The following is an 18041-nucleotide window of genomic DNA, read 5'->3' on the forward strand; positions in this document are numbered from 1 at the left end:
ATCAGAGGCTTTATATGACGGAGCGGTTGGTTGGGATCACTATGCCACCAGGATTTCCTCAGATCATGGCTTGGTTGCATCCAAGCAGCATTACTCCAACTCGCCTGCAAGGACATCCTCACGTCGAGAGGAGTGGCAAACGCGCAGGTCGAAATCACAGCCAGGATTTCAGACCAACCTCAGAAATTACACCACAGATTGTTCCTACCCTAAAAGTTCTGGTTACCATTCTTTTGATGGACATTATGGATACTCCAACGGGTTTGATTATGACCAATCAAACAATCACGTTGGTAGTTATGATGGAACGTATTTGCCGTATGAAGACTCTACAGCAGGGAGGTGGACATTGCAGGAGAAATCCTTTATACCACAGACTGATAGCCGACTCCCTCAACCCGGTCAGGACGATCTCCAAACAGGCTTTAACGTCAGGCGTATAAGTCTAGCCGTTTCCGACTTTAGTTCTGCTTTACGAGGAGCGCTTCGCAAACTTGAGGTTCCGCCAGACCAAGATGGAGAAGACGCAACAGACTTTGACATGTCCAAAATTGCGGACATGCCGCCAAAATCTTTTAGCTGGGACCTTGTGAGCCAAAACATTCCCTTTGAAGAAGCTGAAGAAGAGTTTGCAGCCACCAGCCAACATTACCCAAGTTTGGAACTTGTAGCCTACCCCGAGTCCTGGTCCGCCAGCGATCACGCAGAAGCTTCTGAGGTGTGGCCTCCGGATCGGAACGTCAAGAGCCAGCTGTCTCCATGCACCACCACAGAATCTTTGTCGCTTGCAGAACCAGAAGCACAAGGAGAAGACGTCACTGCCAAGTTAGCCATCCAAGCAGAGGAGCAAAACCTGGAGATAAGCCAGCTAGACGAACGCAAGCTAAAATGTGTCAGGAGTTTCCAGCAGATCCTGCGGGAGAAGCGGGAGATGAGGCGCAACCTCGCCAGTGTGTCGACCTCCTCTCGGGAGGGCTTTGAAGCAGGTAGTCTTCAACTGGAAATCATTTCATCTTTATCACGTCTGTCAAAACATAGTTCCCAATATTTTGAGTAGGGAAAGGACCAAAGTCAGATGGGATAGACTCCAGCTCATCCATCAAAATAAGCTTGTTGTGCTGGAATTTTTGGAAAATTAAGCTCCGCCCAGACTTGTTTCCCTTAGCAACATGAAATTTGGTAGGCATGTTTATCATGAGTAGACCCACTAAAAAGTAAAAATAACATTGTTTTAAGCACCTTTGTGGAGTACGGCCGTTAAATGCTTAGCGCTAAATTGACGCCATGTGTCTTGTCGTCTGCGCTAAAGCCAACATTTTCATACCCCCGCAAGTGTCATCCATCCATCACCTGCCAATTGCCAGCCCTTCGCTCCAGCCGCGGCGGCCATTTGCTGAATTAGAACGGATGAATTATCTCCTCGGGAAGAGGGAGATATCTTTTTCTTCTTTTTTTTTGCCGGCTGGACACGTAATGAACGCTGATGAGCTCAGTCGGCTGTTAGCGCTTAAGCATGTGTTGACACTTTGCCGTATGTCTTGTGCTGTCTTGCAGGTGCAAGTCAAGATGGAGATCAGGTTTCTGACTGTGTGGTTTCTCTGCCCCCGACATTACTAACATTACATCCCCCCAAGACCTTGTTCATGTGTAATTTGATGGAATGTTTCTTTGGTGTCTGGTCGCACTCAAACTGTTGCATCAGAGTTTGGTTTAAGATTTTGTTCTTCTGCTCCCAAATTGAAGTAAATATAATTGATAGATGATTGATCTGTTTTCTCCTCATTATGTGTTGGTGGAGCAAAGTTAGATGACTTGCCATAAAACAGAGAAATTGTTCTTTTCCTTGTCGCCACCTATTGGAGTGATGCTAGCGTTAGCATGCCGTGCTGAAAAGTCAACCAAGCCGCCTCAATCCCGACTCGTTTTCATGTGCATGCTCCTTGTGGCGTCCACAACCCCTCAAAAGGTATCCATGCTTCTCAACTGCTTTGAAATCTGTGACGTTTGACTTTGTGTTTCAGAGCCAAGATGGCGACCCCGGCAGGCAGCCATGGGCCAAGCCAGGGTCAGTGAATGCCTCGTCGTATCCGGCCGGGAACATCCATTATGTAACTTCATAATATATCAATCGGTGCATTTGTATGTTTGTGTGTAGGGAAAACACACCGTTTGGCATTGACAGCATGCCGGACCTCCGAAAGAGAAGGCCTATTCCTCTCGTTAGTGAAGTGGTAAGTTCAAAATATTATTATTATTGCTATGATTATCATTGCTATTATAGCTATTATAGTGACCGAAAAAAACAAGATCCCGGATACAAGCGGCCGAAATGAGTTTCCTCCGCAGGGTGTCCGGGCTCTCCCTTAGAGATGGGGTGAGAAGCTCGGTCATCCGGGAGGGACTCAGGGTCGAGCCGCTACTCCTCCGCGTGGAGAGGAGCCAGTTGAGGTGGCTTGGGTATCTGGTTCGGACGCTTCCCTGGTGTTCTGGGCATGTTCCACCGGCCGGAGGCCCCGAGGACGACCCAGGACACACGCTGGGGAGACTATGTCTCTCGGCTGGCCTGGGAACGCCTTGGAATCCTGTCGGAGGAGCTGGTTGAAGTGGCTGGGGAGAGGGAAATCTGGGTTTCCCCCCTAAAGCTGCTGCCCCTGCGACCCGACCCCGGCCGGATAAGCGGTAGTTAATGCATGGATGGATGCTATTATAGCCTTAAAAAAAAAAATAAACATTTAAATGAAAGGTGCATTGTGCAGTTTAAAAAGGTAACGTTAAAGCTTTTTTTACGTCATGCATGCTCCACCAACGCAACACTGGATCCAGAAAAGACCAAATTAATTGCATAAATACAGTAAATTCATATATTTAAAAAAACACAATATTGGCCACAAAATATATATTTTACTTTTTTATGTCTCTGCAGAAATTGTAAATGGAGTGTGTATTTTTAAGGCAGAAAAGATGTATTAAAATTAATGAACAAAAATAAAGTAAAATGAATAATTCCATAAATGAATACAGCCACAAAATAGTTTTCTGCGTCTGTGAAATATACATTATAAATATAAAGGTATACAAGTATAAACAATACAAATATAGTGCAACATTCGAACCAAAAAAGACATATAATAAACATATAATATGTAAATTCTTAAACAATGATGAATAATCCCACTAAATAAATCAGGTCACGCATTTTTATATTGCAGTACTAAAAATGTTTAGTACCTAAATTGCTTACTTTAATGCTAGAGCTAAACGGTTAACACTTAAATAAACCATATATCCGGCAAAAAAATGTGGCAAAAGCAACTAGATAAAAGCGGTTTTGATTCAATGATAAATGTAATAATTATATCGATACATGTAAATTCTTAATTTAAAACAAAAAAAAATTGTAAAATAAATTACATAACATTAATAAGGCCACATTCTACACACGTACTTATGTCACTATTCATTCATTCATTGCACAGACAAAAAAAGGTGCGAAAGCTGAACTGCATTATTGTGAGGGAACATCGTCTTTCCAATCTGACATTGGAATGAGAAAATGCAACTTGATGTTTCGTCACATCTTTTTGTATTATACTGTACTCTTATTTTCATGTAAATTCAAAAAAATGTTAATTAGATGTGTACATTTATTATTACATTTTAAGTAAAATCAATAACATGACAAAATTTACTTATATTTCCCCTTTTTTGTTTTAAGTCCAACAGGAATTAATAGATACATGTAAATTCATTTTAAAAAAGTAAAATTAAATTAAATTAATAATGCCACAAAATTTGACAATTAACAGTTTATTGGAAACGCTTATGGTGAATAGCTAACGTAAATAAACTGTATCCATAAAGACAAACGGTGGGAGCACTTAGGGTGATATTTTGAAAAATATGAATAAACGATAAAAGAAAAGCTTTTTTTTATTTTGTTGCTGCTTGCTCATCTGTAACCTTTGCTTTTCCACCTCTTCCTCCTCCTCCTCCTCCTCCTCTTCTTCTTGCTTCCAGGCTATGGTGAGTAAAACACATAAAACATAGTTGTTGTGTTTTGAATGATGTGGGACGAGCTCGCACACTTTTTTTTGCCTCCTTTTGATTTTTGAAATATTCACCGTAGAGACGCCCACAACCGTGCTCTCTTTGGCTACGCTTCTCGCAAACAAAATCAAATCATATTAAGTCATAAAAGGAAGTCCTTGCACTTGTTTTCAAGGAGATTTCCCCACCGTTGACTCATGGTTGGAGAGCACTTTTTCTGTCGCTTTACGCAAGGTTATATTATGATCCCGGCGGCAACGGCAGCGCTTAACGTAGCGTGCCGTGGGATTTTGGCCATTAATCAAGTCTTGCTACATTTTGTGAGATGCTGAAGAAATAGAAGACAATTGATTGGAATGAAATCAAAAGAGGGGAATGGAATCGGCACAGTTACAACCTGTCCAAGCGACATAAAAACAACAACGACCAACAGAGGGCGACAGAATGGGAAGTCTGACGGGTTGCAAGACAGCGCTCCAATTTTTCTTAGCTGAGAAAGAAAAACATAAGGAAGTGGGAGGGAAAAGATACAAGCCCCAAACTATGCTCGTATAAGGGGCACAGTAGGGGTTTGGAAGAAAAAAAACTCAGCAAACAGCTGCATGAATAGAAACACAACAACTCGAATACTTGCCAATGTGGAAGTGGGCTAAGGTGGTATCGAGCAGGGGATGTTATAGCCCAGATGCACCAAAATGAGCAATCAATTAAGATAGATTAGCGATTAGTCAACATTACACTCTAAAATTTGTGCCATAGAAGAGTCTGTCCAGCCTAGAACTGTTCAACTGTTTGCGTTGTATGAGGATACAAGAACCTCATTCCGACTCTTGCTTCTTCTTTCTAGACCATGATCCGGTCCAGAAAGGCTGGCCTGTCCCACACATTGGCCACGCGGACCTCCCTCAAGAACAAAGAGCTTGTGAGTCAAGTTATCGAGTTGTGTCGCGACGAGCGATAGACCAATACCGATTATTAGTAGTCTAGGACGCCAATAATCGATATTTGGAGACGATATTTATCTTCACTAAAAAGAAAAATATTGGCTTACAAAATGTAAAAAAAAAATACAAACTCCAGCTCTTAAAAAAAAAAAGCATATGTTTATTGAACAGCGTTTAGGCTTCGTAAAATATGGGAGTGTTGGGGGAAAAAAATCTTAGTCAATAGACATCTTTGTTTTACAAATCTAACAAAAAGCTCAGGAATCTTCCAGGGGCAGTAGCATGTCTTCAAAAGTTTAATAAAAACTTAAGTAAATAGCTCCCTATTGTTTTGCTACAGTAGATAAAGTTGGGTTTGTTTGTTTTCAAAACATCTGAAGTATTAATTTTTTTTTTACTTATCTTAGTTTTAATTTCAAACAAATACGGAAGTTGCAGAGAGTTCCCAGGGTCAGAAGCATCTCTAAAAATTTCATTAGTTCCATGATTTTTTTTCCCCTGAACACTTTTTTTTAACTCATTTGTTCCCCAAAACGTATAAATACGTTCAATTTGAAAGGCTGTGCATGCACGCGCTACGTGACTGTGGTCCGCGTCGTGCGTGCACGCACAGCTGTTGACGCTCAATTGACTAGTCTCGCTAATTCAAAATATGTGTGTTCACGCGCTACGCGGGACAGTCGGTAAAACGGCCAGCAGGTGGCAGCAGAACAAAAGAGACCAACCAGGGCCATGTTGACAAGAAGCTCATTTACTTACAATTCTAAATAAATTTGCGAATAATGATGAAACTTAGCTATATTCTAATGCTAATTGCTACAAAACGGAAACAGATTGAAATGTACTTAAGAAGAGACTCTAATCTTTCTTTCGGTTGGTTCCATGTTTTTAAAACACAATATTTTGTGGGCCAAAAAAATCCAGGAAAACAGCCAGGAGCAAATGGGGTTGCTTCAGTGAAAATGGCTGCCAGTGAATGAGTTAAATGGCTCCATCATCGGCTGTATGATTCTTCAAAATGGCCGATGCTGATATTTGTCAAAATGCTGAATATCGGCGCCGATAATGGGTCTATCCCTAGTCGCGACGTAGAGATCTGTGATCGCTTGGATTGCAAACAAAGGTCGCTACCGATGAGTTCCACTGCATGCTGCTGTCAGTGGAGTCACTGGCGCCTTTTGTTTTTTTCCCCAACAGAAGTGCCACGTGTACAAGAAGACGCTCCAGGCTCTCATCTACCCCATTTCCTGCACCACGCCGCACAACTTTGAGGTGTGGACGGCCACCGCGCCCACCTACTGCAACGAGTGCGAGGGGCTGCTGTGGGGCATCGCACGGCAGGGCATGCGCTGCGCAGAGTGTGGCGTCAAAGTCCACGAGAAATGCCAGGAGCTGCTCAACGCCGACTGCCTGCAGCGTGAGTGAAAAGAGCTTCTTCAGACAAAAATCCAGTCCAAGACTTCACGTCAGCCTTTTCCGCCGTCTCTCCTCAGGGGCAGCCGAGAAGAGCTCCAAGACGGGAGCGGAGGACCGAACTCAGCACATCATCATGGCCATGAAGGACAGGATGAAGATTCGCGAGAGGAACAAGCCGGAGATCTTTGAGGAGATCCGCAGAGTCTTCGACATGTCCAGGACGCTCCACGGCCAGCACATGAAGAACATCAAGCAGAACATCCTGGACGGGACCTCCAAGTGGTCGGCCAAGATCACCATCAACGGTACGGTCGCATTCTTTACGGACGATGTTTGTCGCTCGACTCAAATTGGCGATATCGGGATTGCAGGTGAAGTTTGAGCATGAATCTCAAAGAACCTCCAACTCATTCACTTGCAGCCATTTTCATTGAAGCAACCCCCTTTGCTCCCGGCTGTTTTACTGGATTTTGACAGATTTTGGGAGGCCCACAGAATATTGTGTTCTAATGCTATCAAAACATGGAAGCTTCCAAAAGAAAGATTAGAGTCTCTTCTTTCATCGGGAACAAAAAGTATATTTGTTTCCGTTTTGCAGCAACGAGCATTAGAATATAGCTAAGTTTCATCATGATTTACAAATCTGCTTTGAATTGTGGGTAAATCAGCTTGTTTTCAACATGGCCCAGGTTGATCTCTTATACTCTGCTGCCACCTGCTGACCGTTTTTTTTTTAAATAACAACCCATTGCTTAAAGCAGTTCAGAGGCTGCATCAAAGCCTTCTGTAAGCTCTAAAAAAAATTATAAAAATAAAAAAACTTCTAAATGCGTCTTGAGTTAATGAGTTAATATTGGCACAATATAGTCGACATCATGTCACAATATTAAAAGCAGCACATCTGTTAAAAAGGTGAGGTTGTATTCCATTTGTGCAGTTCAAGCACCCTCCGGTGGTTAATTTATTAGTGCTGTTTAATTTGAATTAGGAATGTTTTGGCCACTGCAGTGGTTATTACTCGCAAATATTTTTCAACATCTCCGTCAGAAAAACAACCAAAAACATTTTGCCTCCTTCAGCCGAATACAATATTGTGAATTACATAGAGTATACCATGATACTTTGCGCCGCTGAGCCAATCGGTGCACATGTCAATGACATGGCCAAGCCTATTTCTCCGTCACTGCTGTTATTATGTACAAAAACACAATATTGTGCTTTTTCTCCTCCCCAAAATTTAAAACATTTAATTTAATTTAATTATTTATTTTTGCAATATTGTGAATTTTTACTCAGTATCGTGAGCTTTTTTTTATATCGCCAACCTCCATGCAATATTGTGGTAATGATCATATCATGAGGTTCTTATTGTGATATTTATCATATCATGTTATTGGGATGTCGTTACATTCCTACCAGCTAGCTATGGCTACAAAAGGCATCTTCCCTTAAAGCTACCGAGTGCAGAAAATGTCTTTTTGAATCACTACTGCCACCTGTGGCCGGAAAATGAAACAGCATTTTCTCTTCTTCACGTATAACGTGCTCATGACGTCTGCAGACAGTGAGCGGGAAATTCAAACCCAAATCCCGTCAGAAAACTTTTGGCCAGAGGCTGACAGGAGTTCTAGCTTGTGGACCAGCACTTTGCGCTGATATGGCCACTTTAGAGCGCCCCATTGTCAGCCATGAGTGCGCGCTCATCACAGAGAGAAGGCAGAGGGACAAATGAGCATCACTGTCCTCAAAGTTCACTGCAGCCGAGCCCTCATTTGGAAAAAACCTCCGTCGCCGTTTGTGACTGCGGATGCACGCATCTGCACACGTCACCGCAAACCGAAGCAACTTCACCTCGCTGCAAACCCGCGGCCGCCGCCGCCTCCCGCTTCCAGGGTGCCACTGTTACCACGGCAACCTGACACGTGGCAGCGTGCAGTGGCAGTGGTTGTTGCTGTGGCAACCATCACACCTTGCCTCAGTGTTCCATCAAAGGCGGAGACATCATTCTGACTTTTTTTTTTTTTTATTATTCGCACCGATGCTTCAGTGAAGCTGAAATAGTTGCACAAGGTTTCTCAGGAATTGTCACATTCACTGTCTTTGAAAATAGTTGATATAACGCGAGTGATATTTTTGCATTTTGTGTGTGGTGTGTTGAGCAGGTGACGCAATTTGAATCGTGCTTCCTCTACTTTGCCAGTTGTGAGTGCGCAGGGTCTCCAGGCCAAGGACCGGACCGGCTCCAGTGACCCGTACGTCACCATCCAAGTGGGCAAGACCAAGAAGAGGACAAAGACCATCTACGGGAACTTGAACCCGGTCTGGGAGGAGAAATTCAGCTTGTAAGTTCCCACGTTTATATTTTATATTTATACACAACAAAAATATAAACGCAACACTTTTTGCTCCCATTTTTTATTTGACTCTCCGACTTTAAAGTCAGAATTCTCACTTTAGTCAGAATTCTGAGATTAAAGTGAGAATTCTGACTTGAAAGTGAGAATTCTGAGAATAAAGTGAGGATCCTGCCCAAAAAAACTAAATTCTCTCTTCACTGGCCCTAATCCTCTTCCGTACCGACAGCACTGACAGGTTTTCTGAGTCCCCAAACCCCCCCCAATAAAACAAAACTGCACCTGTCAGAGTGGTCATTTATTGTGGGGAGTCTAAGGCACACCTGTGCACTAACCATGATGTCTAATCAGCATCTTGATATGGCACACCTGTGAGGTGGGATGGATTATCTCGGCAAAGGAGAAGTGCTCACTGTCACAGATTTAGACGTTTTAGATCTTTGAGTTTATTTCATAAAAAATGGGAGCAAAAACCAAAGTGTTGCGTTTCGATTTTTGTTGAGTATAAATTTTATTTCATCATTTTTTTTAACCCTTAGCCGTCTTTTCCAGCGAGTGCCACAACTCGTCGGACCGCGTGAAACTGCGCGTGTGGGACGAGGACGACGACATCAAGTCGCGAGTGAAGCAGCGGCTCAAGCGGGAGTCTGACGACTTCCTGGGCCAGAGCATCATCGAGGTCCGCACGCTCAGCGGCGAGATGGACGTCTGGTACAACTTGGGTACGTAAGCTACACTGCGGCAGGCAGCGCGTCACTGTGGACAGACACGCTAGTCCGCCCGACGCATTCCCTGCAGATTTGTTGGCAGTTGATGCTAATACTTGACAACAATTCCTTGATGATGTCATTGATATTTTGTCAATTTGCTTTGGGTGCTGTTACTATGGAGGACCAAAACTGCCAACATTCAAAATCAATAAATGACTAAAAGTGGGGGGGACGGTTTAAAAAATATATAATTTGAAAATTAAACACAAAAAATAAATAGAAATGGAAATAAAAACAATATATTTATATATATATATATATATATATATATAAATTAAATACAAATGTATATATATATACATATACATATACACACACATTTGTATTAAATTTTTGAATTATATTTTTTATATTAGTTTTTATTTTGACTTTTAGTCATTTATTTAGTCATGTATTTATTTTTAATTTTGGCAGTTTTTGTCCATACTGCCAGGTCAAAAAGTTATTCAAATGAGGGGGCGGTCCTTTTTTCTAATTTTGCTTGATGTCACTCAAATGACCGATTTTCAAATGATGATTACTAAAGAACGGAATAAGAAAGAAACATTTTTTTTTTTCAAATGAAAGAATGGAATCCAAGCTTTCATATGGTCTCCAACATGTTTATGTAGTCATAGCACACAATATTTTGTTTGCTTTGAAAGGTGAGTGAAAATGCTCGAAATTGTCTGGCACTGTCGGAGTTGTTTTTTGGATAACGTTTGGCAATAACAGAGCTAAGTTGTATGTTTTTTTTTGCGTTTACAGAAAAACGAACCGACAAGTCTGCGGTGTCGGGTGCCATCCGCCTTCAGATCAGCGTGGAGATCGAAGGCGAGGAAAAGGTGGCGCCGTACCATGTGCAGTACACCTGTCTCCATGAGGTAAGGCATTTAGTGGTTAGGGTCCTCAGTGGAAAAGGTACCGAAGAGGCAGTTGCTGTGTGGTCCGGTAGAACATGTTCCACCTGGTGACGGACGTGGAGGGCGGCGGCGCGGTCAAGTTCCCGGCGGCGAAGGGCGACGACGCCTGGAAGGTTTACTTTGACGAGGTGCAGCAGGATGTGGTGGACGAGTTCGCCATGCGATACGGCGTCGAGTCGATCTACCAGGCCATGACGTAAGGCTGCCGGTAGTTGTTCACGTTAGTTACATTGACCAGCTTGTGGAAGTGTTCAATACCGTGCCAATCATGTTCTTGGTAAAAAATACAATTTGAACACACAGTAAGTGTGTGCAAGCTATATTAGACATTTTGATTTTCAAAAATTTATTTAATGGAAAAAGCGCTACAAAATAAAGAACGATCCGATTTGTGACTCAAATCCGTTATTCGATCCGAACCGTGACTTTTGTGATCCGTTGCACCACTAATAAATATATAAACATAAACGATTACATAATCAATCTATAAGCCAAGGCATTACTGTACTGATTTTTTGTGTGTGCCCAGACACTTTTCGTGCCTGTCGTCCAAATATATGCTGTCGGGCGTGCCGGCCGTGATGAGCACGCTGCTGGCTAACATCAACGCCTTCTACGCGCACCCCAGCGCCACCACCACCAACGTCTCCGCACCCGCCAGGTTCGCCGCCTCCAATTTTGGGGTGAGTGACATTCCACTAAATTTGCCATGATGTTGCCGGAAGATCCGCCGTTTACTGTTCGACGGCGACAATTGCTTTCGACACAGCAGGTATGCGTCAGGTGGTACAGTTTGTAAAAATGTGACCTTTGTTGTTGTGAAATTGGAAGTTTTTTCACAATTGATATAACTTTGATCTCACAAGACTACCATTTTTTCCCAACTTTATTCCCATAAAATTGCATTTATTTCTTTTATTGTTGATTTATTTATTTATTTTCCATTTATTTTCTCCTACTCAAAGATTTTAAAAAAAAAAAAAAAAAAAAGGAAAAACTACTTCGTTTTAGTATGATTTTATTCTCATAAAATTGAGAATATTTCTCAAAAAAGTAAACAAAAACATGTATTTCATTAGGATTTAGATTTTTTCCCTTAAATTCTGACTTCATTCATTTAAGATTACAATTTTATACAGATAAAAGCTTGACTTTGATCACAATATTGCAAAAAAAATTTTTTCTAAAAAACAAAACAAGAACTTTATTCTCGGAAGATTAACATTGTATTTTTTGGTGGAAAAAAGGGGATTTAGTTGTTCCCTCCCAAAAAATCTGAAATTTTTCTCACAAGATTATAACTTTTTTTTTTAAATGCAGCTTTACTCTATAATTTTTTTTTATTTATTTAAAAAATATATATTCTCAAAAAATTCTGAATATTTCTCGAAAAACTAAATAACTTTTTTCACTAACAAAATTATCAATTCATCAATCAAAGTATTGTTAGATACCAATTTTTTTTCTTCTTCTTTTTACTTTTTCACAAATAAAAGTAGACGTTATACAAAAAAATCCACAGAAAATTAGATTTTTAGAATGAGAAAAATACAACTTTACTCTGCTAATATTGTGGGGGAGGGGGCCACGAAAAAATGTATTTCATTCTACTAAGATTAAGATTTTTTTTTTTTCGTGGAAAATGACAGCAGCAGAGGCCCACTGTCGTAGAAGCAATGGCATTTCTTCAGCTTTTACTCAGAGCCCCAAGATGTTTTGTATTACGTGCTGTGTTTGACAGTAGACGGGTGCAAAAGTCGCAGTTAAGGCGGAATGACCGAGTGGTCCCGCTGTGAGTTTAGCAGCCCTGCCGGCTGTTTGTAGTCCAATTACCCGCACACCCACACCCGGCACGAGCAAGTTGACTGAGGTCTAACGAGTGAAAATGGTGAAATCGCGCCATCCCGCCGAGTTTCTTAGCGAGCAAACCTTCAAAAGATGGCGGCCGGATCAGCTGGACACAAACGGCAGGCAGTCCTGACGCTGACCTGCCCAAAGGAGAGGTGATGGCACTTTTTTAATGAGGGACTGTGCCGGTCCACATGGGACATTTTGACAGTCCTGCTGATTTGAAGTTCATGTTGGTCGTTTGCAGAATTTGTTCAAAGACAAATTATTCCGACAGACTTTATTCAATTTGAACTTTAGATACCAGACAGATGGATGACACTAAATAGTAAATATTAGGGATGGGCGAGTATCTATAGCAGGTATCGGTATCGGGCTAATACCAAGCCACATTTCTTGGTATCGGTACTCGCGACGGATATCGATACTGGTATCGCCCCGCTCTTGTGGGGGGGGACAAAAGTTTTGTTCTGTCTCGTTCGTTTCCCGTGTGTCTTCTTATGAGGTAACACTTGTTCATTTAATTACTTCCGGCAGCGCCATTTCGGTGTGCGTTACTGAGAATAAGGAAGTACTCTCATATATGTTTGTAGCTCACATAACTGCACCGTGTTTAATTGCCTCGTTTACGTTTGCAGTGTGCCTAATTGCCTCGTTAATGTAGTAGAGCTGCGATGCTAAAAATATAACGGTGCCATTTACGGCCCTCGCAGACGCTAATTATAGCTCTTATACATACTACAGTATAAATTGTAATGAACGTGAAACAGGAAACGGAAATACAGAGCAGCCTTCCAAATTAAAAGCATGGATTTCAAAACAAGATATAATTAAACATCACACACTAAACAGCTTGAGGAATTCTTAATGTAGTAGCAGTGACGTGCAGCGAGCTCTGGGTTTGGGTAGGCAGGCAGTCGCACATTGAGACGCACACACCAATTACACGTTTGTGTGTCAGCAGGCGAGTGTACAACGTATTCTAGGGTGACCATATTTTCATTTCCAAAAAAAGAGGACACTTAGCCTGACCTCGAGAAACTTGATACTCAGATACAAGATGCTATATATGCCTCCTCTGTATGGGTAGAAAATAAAACAAAAAACATTCCTCTCTTTTGAAATCGTACATTTTTTGCTCCGCAATCTTTATTTTTTATTTAATTTTTTAACTTTCAGCACTTGCCACTTGCTAAACACACACGTGCTAAAGTTCTGGGCCACCGTCAGCCAGTGCGCAGTCTGCCAGCCACAAAAAACGTTGCAGTGGCTCTGCCTCAAATTTGCCGCACAACGAAAAACAGACAATTTCAAACCCGCCCGGACGCCCGGGAAGAATGTAATGAAGTGAATTTATCTCTGTAAATTCCTCACAAAATCCAGCTAGCAATAGCAATAGCAATAGCAATAGCAATAGCAATAGCAATAGCAATAGCAATAGCAATAGCAATAGCATTAGCAATAGCAATAGCAATAGCAATGCCAAACAACATGTCAAGTTAATCGAAGCACATCCACCAAGCCAATCTTTCCTTTTGCACCATTCTTTGTGAAAAGTATAAATAACTCTTTGTCCCTTACTTTGCTGAAGATCCGGTAACTAAGGCGTTGGTCTCCCATTCTTCAAAAGCTGACGTTTTTCCTCAAAAGAAAGGCGTGAAAATAGTTGTATATTCTCCAGAGTGTCGTCGTCTTACCGCTTTGCTGTGCACTAAGTGTGTTTTGAATTCACAAATGCACCGTGCGAACAGCGACGTCAAAAAGCTGCGTAGCGATCTGCCTGTTTGCGTAAAGTACTTTTCTACTGGAAAACTTACTACGCATGCGCGAACACACATCGCTACGCGGACGGTTCTGGGAAAAGCACGGTAGAGGTGTGCCTTCAGGAGGATCATTTTTGCAGCATTTTTGCCTGCAGGCCAGACAAAGTAATGAGTCATTTTTAATTGAGGTATGAAAATCACCTAATGTTGTCACTTTTAAACCTATAGGTAGTTTAGGTTTTCTGAAATGAAATAAATAATTTTAATTAATCGATAAAGCCAAACGGTTTCAACTTTCATTTCAGCCTGGGGTAGGCAGTGCTTATCCTGACCGCACGTCACTGCATAGTAGATATGACTAAATGACATGTGATAGTTAACGTTAACATTAAAAAATACAAAGAGTTCTAGTTAGTTACCTTGCAGAAAAAGGGGAGAAGTTGTCCTTGTGACTGACAGTTTTTTTTCCTTTTGAACAGAGGGATCGTTTTGTCAAGCTTTTGGATCAATTGCACAATTCCCTGAGGATTGACCTCTCCATGTACAGAGTGAGTGTGCAAAAAACACAAGGAAAGGGACCTTTGAAAAATGTTATATCATTTATGCAAGTATCTCCAAATATTTTTAACCATTTAAAAAAATCTAGCAAAAATGTGAGAAAAAAAATCTGTGTTTTTCATCAAAACCAAAAAAAGTGGAGATACTTAATTTTCAATGGAATCCATTTGGAAAGTTTATTTTTCTTAATCCAAAATACGAAAGAAAAATCAGAACATATCAAAAAACAAAAATCATGGTTTTGATTAATTAAAAAATATATATTAATTTTTTCCATGTTTTTGATTAAGTGATTGCTTGATTGATTGATTGATTGATTTAATTTAATTTGATTGACAAGAATGCACACGATCTTGAATGAAAAGGGGAAAAATAAATGTATTTATGCAACTATATATTTGCAATTTGTTTTGGGAGTATTTTAAAAACTTGGAAAAAATATTATGTGGTGCCTAAAAATGAGAATTGGATTACTTTGAAAAATATGTATCTTAAAAATGTTCAAGTTTTTGTCCCTAAAAAGTGTTTTGGTGTTGAATAAAAAAACACAAACATATGAAAAGCACATTTTCAAATTTAAACGAACAACGTCCAATTATTTTTCATCAATGTTTTGGACCGAAATAAAATGTGTAGCTACTGTACGTGTTTTCCATTGGACTTAAACATCCTGCATCAAGTCACATGATGTCTAATGACCAATGACAAACAAAAGGTTTTTGTTTTTTTCTTGCTAGGAGGAAGTTGGAGTTGAAAAAACAAGTTTTGGTCATGCTAATAAAACACCGCAATTCAATCTGTAAACATCTAATATGCGTGTGCATCCACAGAACAACTTTCCCGCTAGCTGCGTGCCCCGCCTCCAAGATCTCAAGTCCACGGTGGACCTCCTCACCAGCATCACCTTCTTCAGGATGAAGGTACAACCCTAATTGCACTTGTTGCGTTTTCTTACATTGACCCGGCTAACATGCTAACACGCTATAATGTTAAATAGACTTGGGTGAGCGATTCATTCATCGACTGCACAAAGTTGCCTTGACTTATGGCTTGATTTGATTTTGTGACCAAGCTTGTAACTCAAGTGACTCGGATATCACTTTGAGTTATTGGTTATTATTAATGTGTTTGTTATTTGATGGGATTATCAATAGACGACTCTGTTCTAAAGATATTTATGTTTTCTTTTATAACCATTTGAGTCTGAGCGCTGTTCCTCCAAAATAACAATGACAATAACGTGGACTTGTCCATGCGGTCCCGGTCCAGGTCCTGGAGCTGCCGAGCCCCCCCAGGGCATCGTCGGTGGTCCGCGATTGCGTCAAGGCCTGCCTCAACTCCACCTACGAGTACATCTTCAACAACTGCCTGGAACTTTTCAACCGCCAGTTCCAGACCACCGCACCCGCCGTCAGTAAACACCCGACCCTTGCTCAACGCATTCCTAGCCTGACTTGTGTTTTTTTTTTATATGTAAAACGTAAGATCATTCTTGTGTCGTTTTACTGTTTTGAGATTTCTCCATCAGAGGTGGCAAATCCAGGCCCAGAAAGTAAAAATCTTGTCACAGTTTGGCTTTAGCCCCAGCTGCTAGCTAGCTACCGTTGCTTGTTTACCTACTAAGGAGCTAGCTAGCTTGCTAGCTGGCTAGCATCAATGGCTCAAGCCAAACTGGGGCAGGGTTTTTACTTTCTGGACCTGGATTTGCCACCTCTTCCCACCCATCTAAATGTGGTAGAAATACAGACACTTCAACTCTCTTGTGAACACCGCTTTATGAAAAGGCATCAAACTTGAGGGTGAAATAACCTTGAGGGTATTTTTATTGCCATTTAATGTCAGAAATTAAATATAGAAGGGTCAGACGTGACCACCGTCTGGTGCTACGAGACAATTCACAAGTCCATGCTTTGTTTTTTCTTCTTGCAGCCCGAGTCAGAGAAGAAGAAGAAGAAAAAGAAGAAGGAAAGAGTGGAAGGTGAAGAGGAGGAGGAGGAGGATGAAGAAGAGGAGGAGGAAGAGGAAGAGAAGAAAGAGGAGAGCCAGCCTCCAGAGGAGCAAGGCCCGAGCATCCAGAATCTGGACTTCTGGCCCAAAGTCATCACGCTCATCGTGTCCATCATCGAGGAGGACAAGAACTCCTACACGCTCATCATCAACCAGTCAGTCTTCTTCCAAAATTCACACGCTGTCCACAGTTTCACTCAAGTAATAACCAGAAACTTTGCAGGGCTAAAAAAAAAAAAAAAAACACACAGGATGTCTGCCATTTTGTCTAGAGGCGGACATGTTAGGCTGATTTCCTTCAAAAACAAACTACCCCGAGCGACTTTGTTCAATCGCTAACAATTTTAGCACGTAAATTAAACCGACGGTAGGGTGAAAGGTGGTAGCAAACTACAATGACTCAGCATAAAACACAAAACCCATGTGCGCCCCCTTCAGGTTTCCTCAGGAACTGAACGTGGGGAAAGTCAGCGCTGAGGTGATGTGGACGCTGTTTGCTCAGGATGTCAAGTACGCTCTGGAGGGTAAGAAAAACACAAAAAACATTAGCGCTAGCACGCGTGTGTGTGTTTGTTCATTCCTTTCCAGCTAATTCTCTCTTTTTTTTTCGCTGAGTCTGTTCTTTTCTTTGACGATCTATGATGTTTCTCCAGTTTTGGCTAAAGGTGCTCGCTACCGCAGGAACGTCGGTGAGCGTTGCTTGTTAGCATTGTTAGCGTTGTTAGCGTGTTAGCCGTCACGTGATTGTCTAGAACATATTCCAATCCTTGACCGGTCTAGTAAGCAATCAGTTGTCCTGGATTTCTTTCATTTATTTTCTTTTTTAACTGTCACACAAGTGTAAAAAGAGGTTCTAACCAAAGCAAGTTACCGACTTGCAAGCGCATTCGGGATTGACAATTCCGAGCTTATGTCACATTTGCGTCACAAATCAAAATGGCGTCTAAAGCTGCATTCGAGGACAAGAGGAAGGTAGGAAGTCAGACTTAAAACATAATTTAAATATCTCTGTTTATTATGACATTAGCTTTTCTACTCAAAATAAGTAACTTCACGTAACCCAGCGTGCTTTGGACAGACTGCGTTAACCAAAACAACAAACAATTGCCCATAATTAGCCATCTTTGTTGTTTACATTTGCCTCGAACGCTTTGGGGTCGGAAGTGGGACAATCCAACTTTAAACCTTCGCGAATGCAGCATTAACATGAAATAAAATTGAATTTTGGCGAAAGGAAGCTCCCCGCGTATTGAAAAGCATCGTTGTCATTTGATTTGTGAGGATTATTTTGATTTCAAAATGAGATGAAATGTCGTTTTGACTACCATAACAATAATGGGTGGGAATCTTTGACTGTCTCACGATTCGATTCTGATATTTGGGCCAGCGATTCGATTCAGAATCGATTTTGGATTCAGAACGATTTTGGATT

At 41.3% G+C, this 18041-nt stretch overlaps 1 protein-coding gene and 1 long non-coding RNA gene across 14 annotated transcripts in view; one reads left to right on the plus strand and one right to left on the minus strand.

Moving 5' to 3' along the window:
• LOC144049512 (uncharacterized) overlaps positions 1-18041 on the plus strand; it is a 69578-nt gene that overhangs the window by 37591 nt on the left and 13946 nt on the right. For 11 of the 13 annotated variants that reach the window (XR_013293585.1, XM_077562497.1, XM_077562503.1 and 8 more), the window contains 16 exons: positions 2022-2065; positions 2156-2231; positions 4895-4969; positions 6189-6408; positions 6485-6712; positions 8608-8749; positions 9314-9483; positions 10279-10394; positions 10466-10629; positions 10963-11116; positions 14524-14592; positions 15433-15522; positions 15872-16012; positions 16532-16764; positions 17048-17133; positions 17263-17298. Coding sequence is in view for 12 of the 13 variants with exons in the window: in XM_077562497.1 (XP_077418623.1) it covers positions 2022-2065; positions 2156-2231; positions 4895-4969; positions 6189-6408; positions 6485-6712; positions 8608-8749; positions 9314-9483; positions 10279-10394; positions 10466-10629; positions 10963-11116; positions 14524-14592; positions 15433-15522; positions 15872-16012; positions 16532-16764; positions 17048-17133; positions 17263-17298 (2044 nt within the window). In the remaining variant the exon portion in view is untranslated. The remainder of the gene's footprint in view (positions 1-2021; positions 2066-2155; positions 2232-4894; positions 4970-6188; positions 6409-6484; positions 6713-8607; positions 8750-9313; positions 9484-10278; positions 10395-10465; positions 10630-10962; positions 11117-14523; positions 14593-15432; positions 15523-15871; positions 16013-16531; positions 16765-17047; positions 17134-17262; positions 17299-18041) is intronic. The other 2 variants (XM_077562502.1, XM_077562508.1) reach the window with 1 other exon arrangement.
• LOC144049514 (uncharacterized) lies at positions 3710-14107 on the minus strand. Its single transcript, XR_013293586.1, has 3 exons — positions 13863-14107; positions 12363-12421; positions 3710-4018 (listed from the first exon to the last, which is right to left on the minus strand). It is a non-coding gene; the product is annotated as an uncharacterized LOC144049514 (long non-coding RNA).

This window comes from Vanacampus margaritifer, chromosome 3, assembly GCF_051991255.1.
Source record: "Vanacampus margaritifer isolate UIUO_Vmar chromosome 3, RoL_Vmar_1.0, whole genome shotgun sequence".
Taxonomy (NCBI): Eukaryota; Metazoa; Chordata; class Actinopteri; order Syngnathiformes; family Syngnathidae; genus Vanacampus; species Vanacampus margaritifer.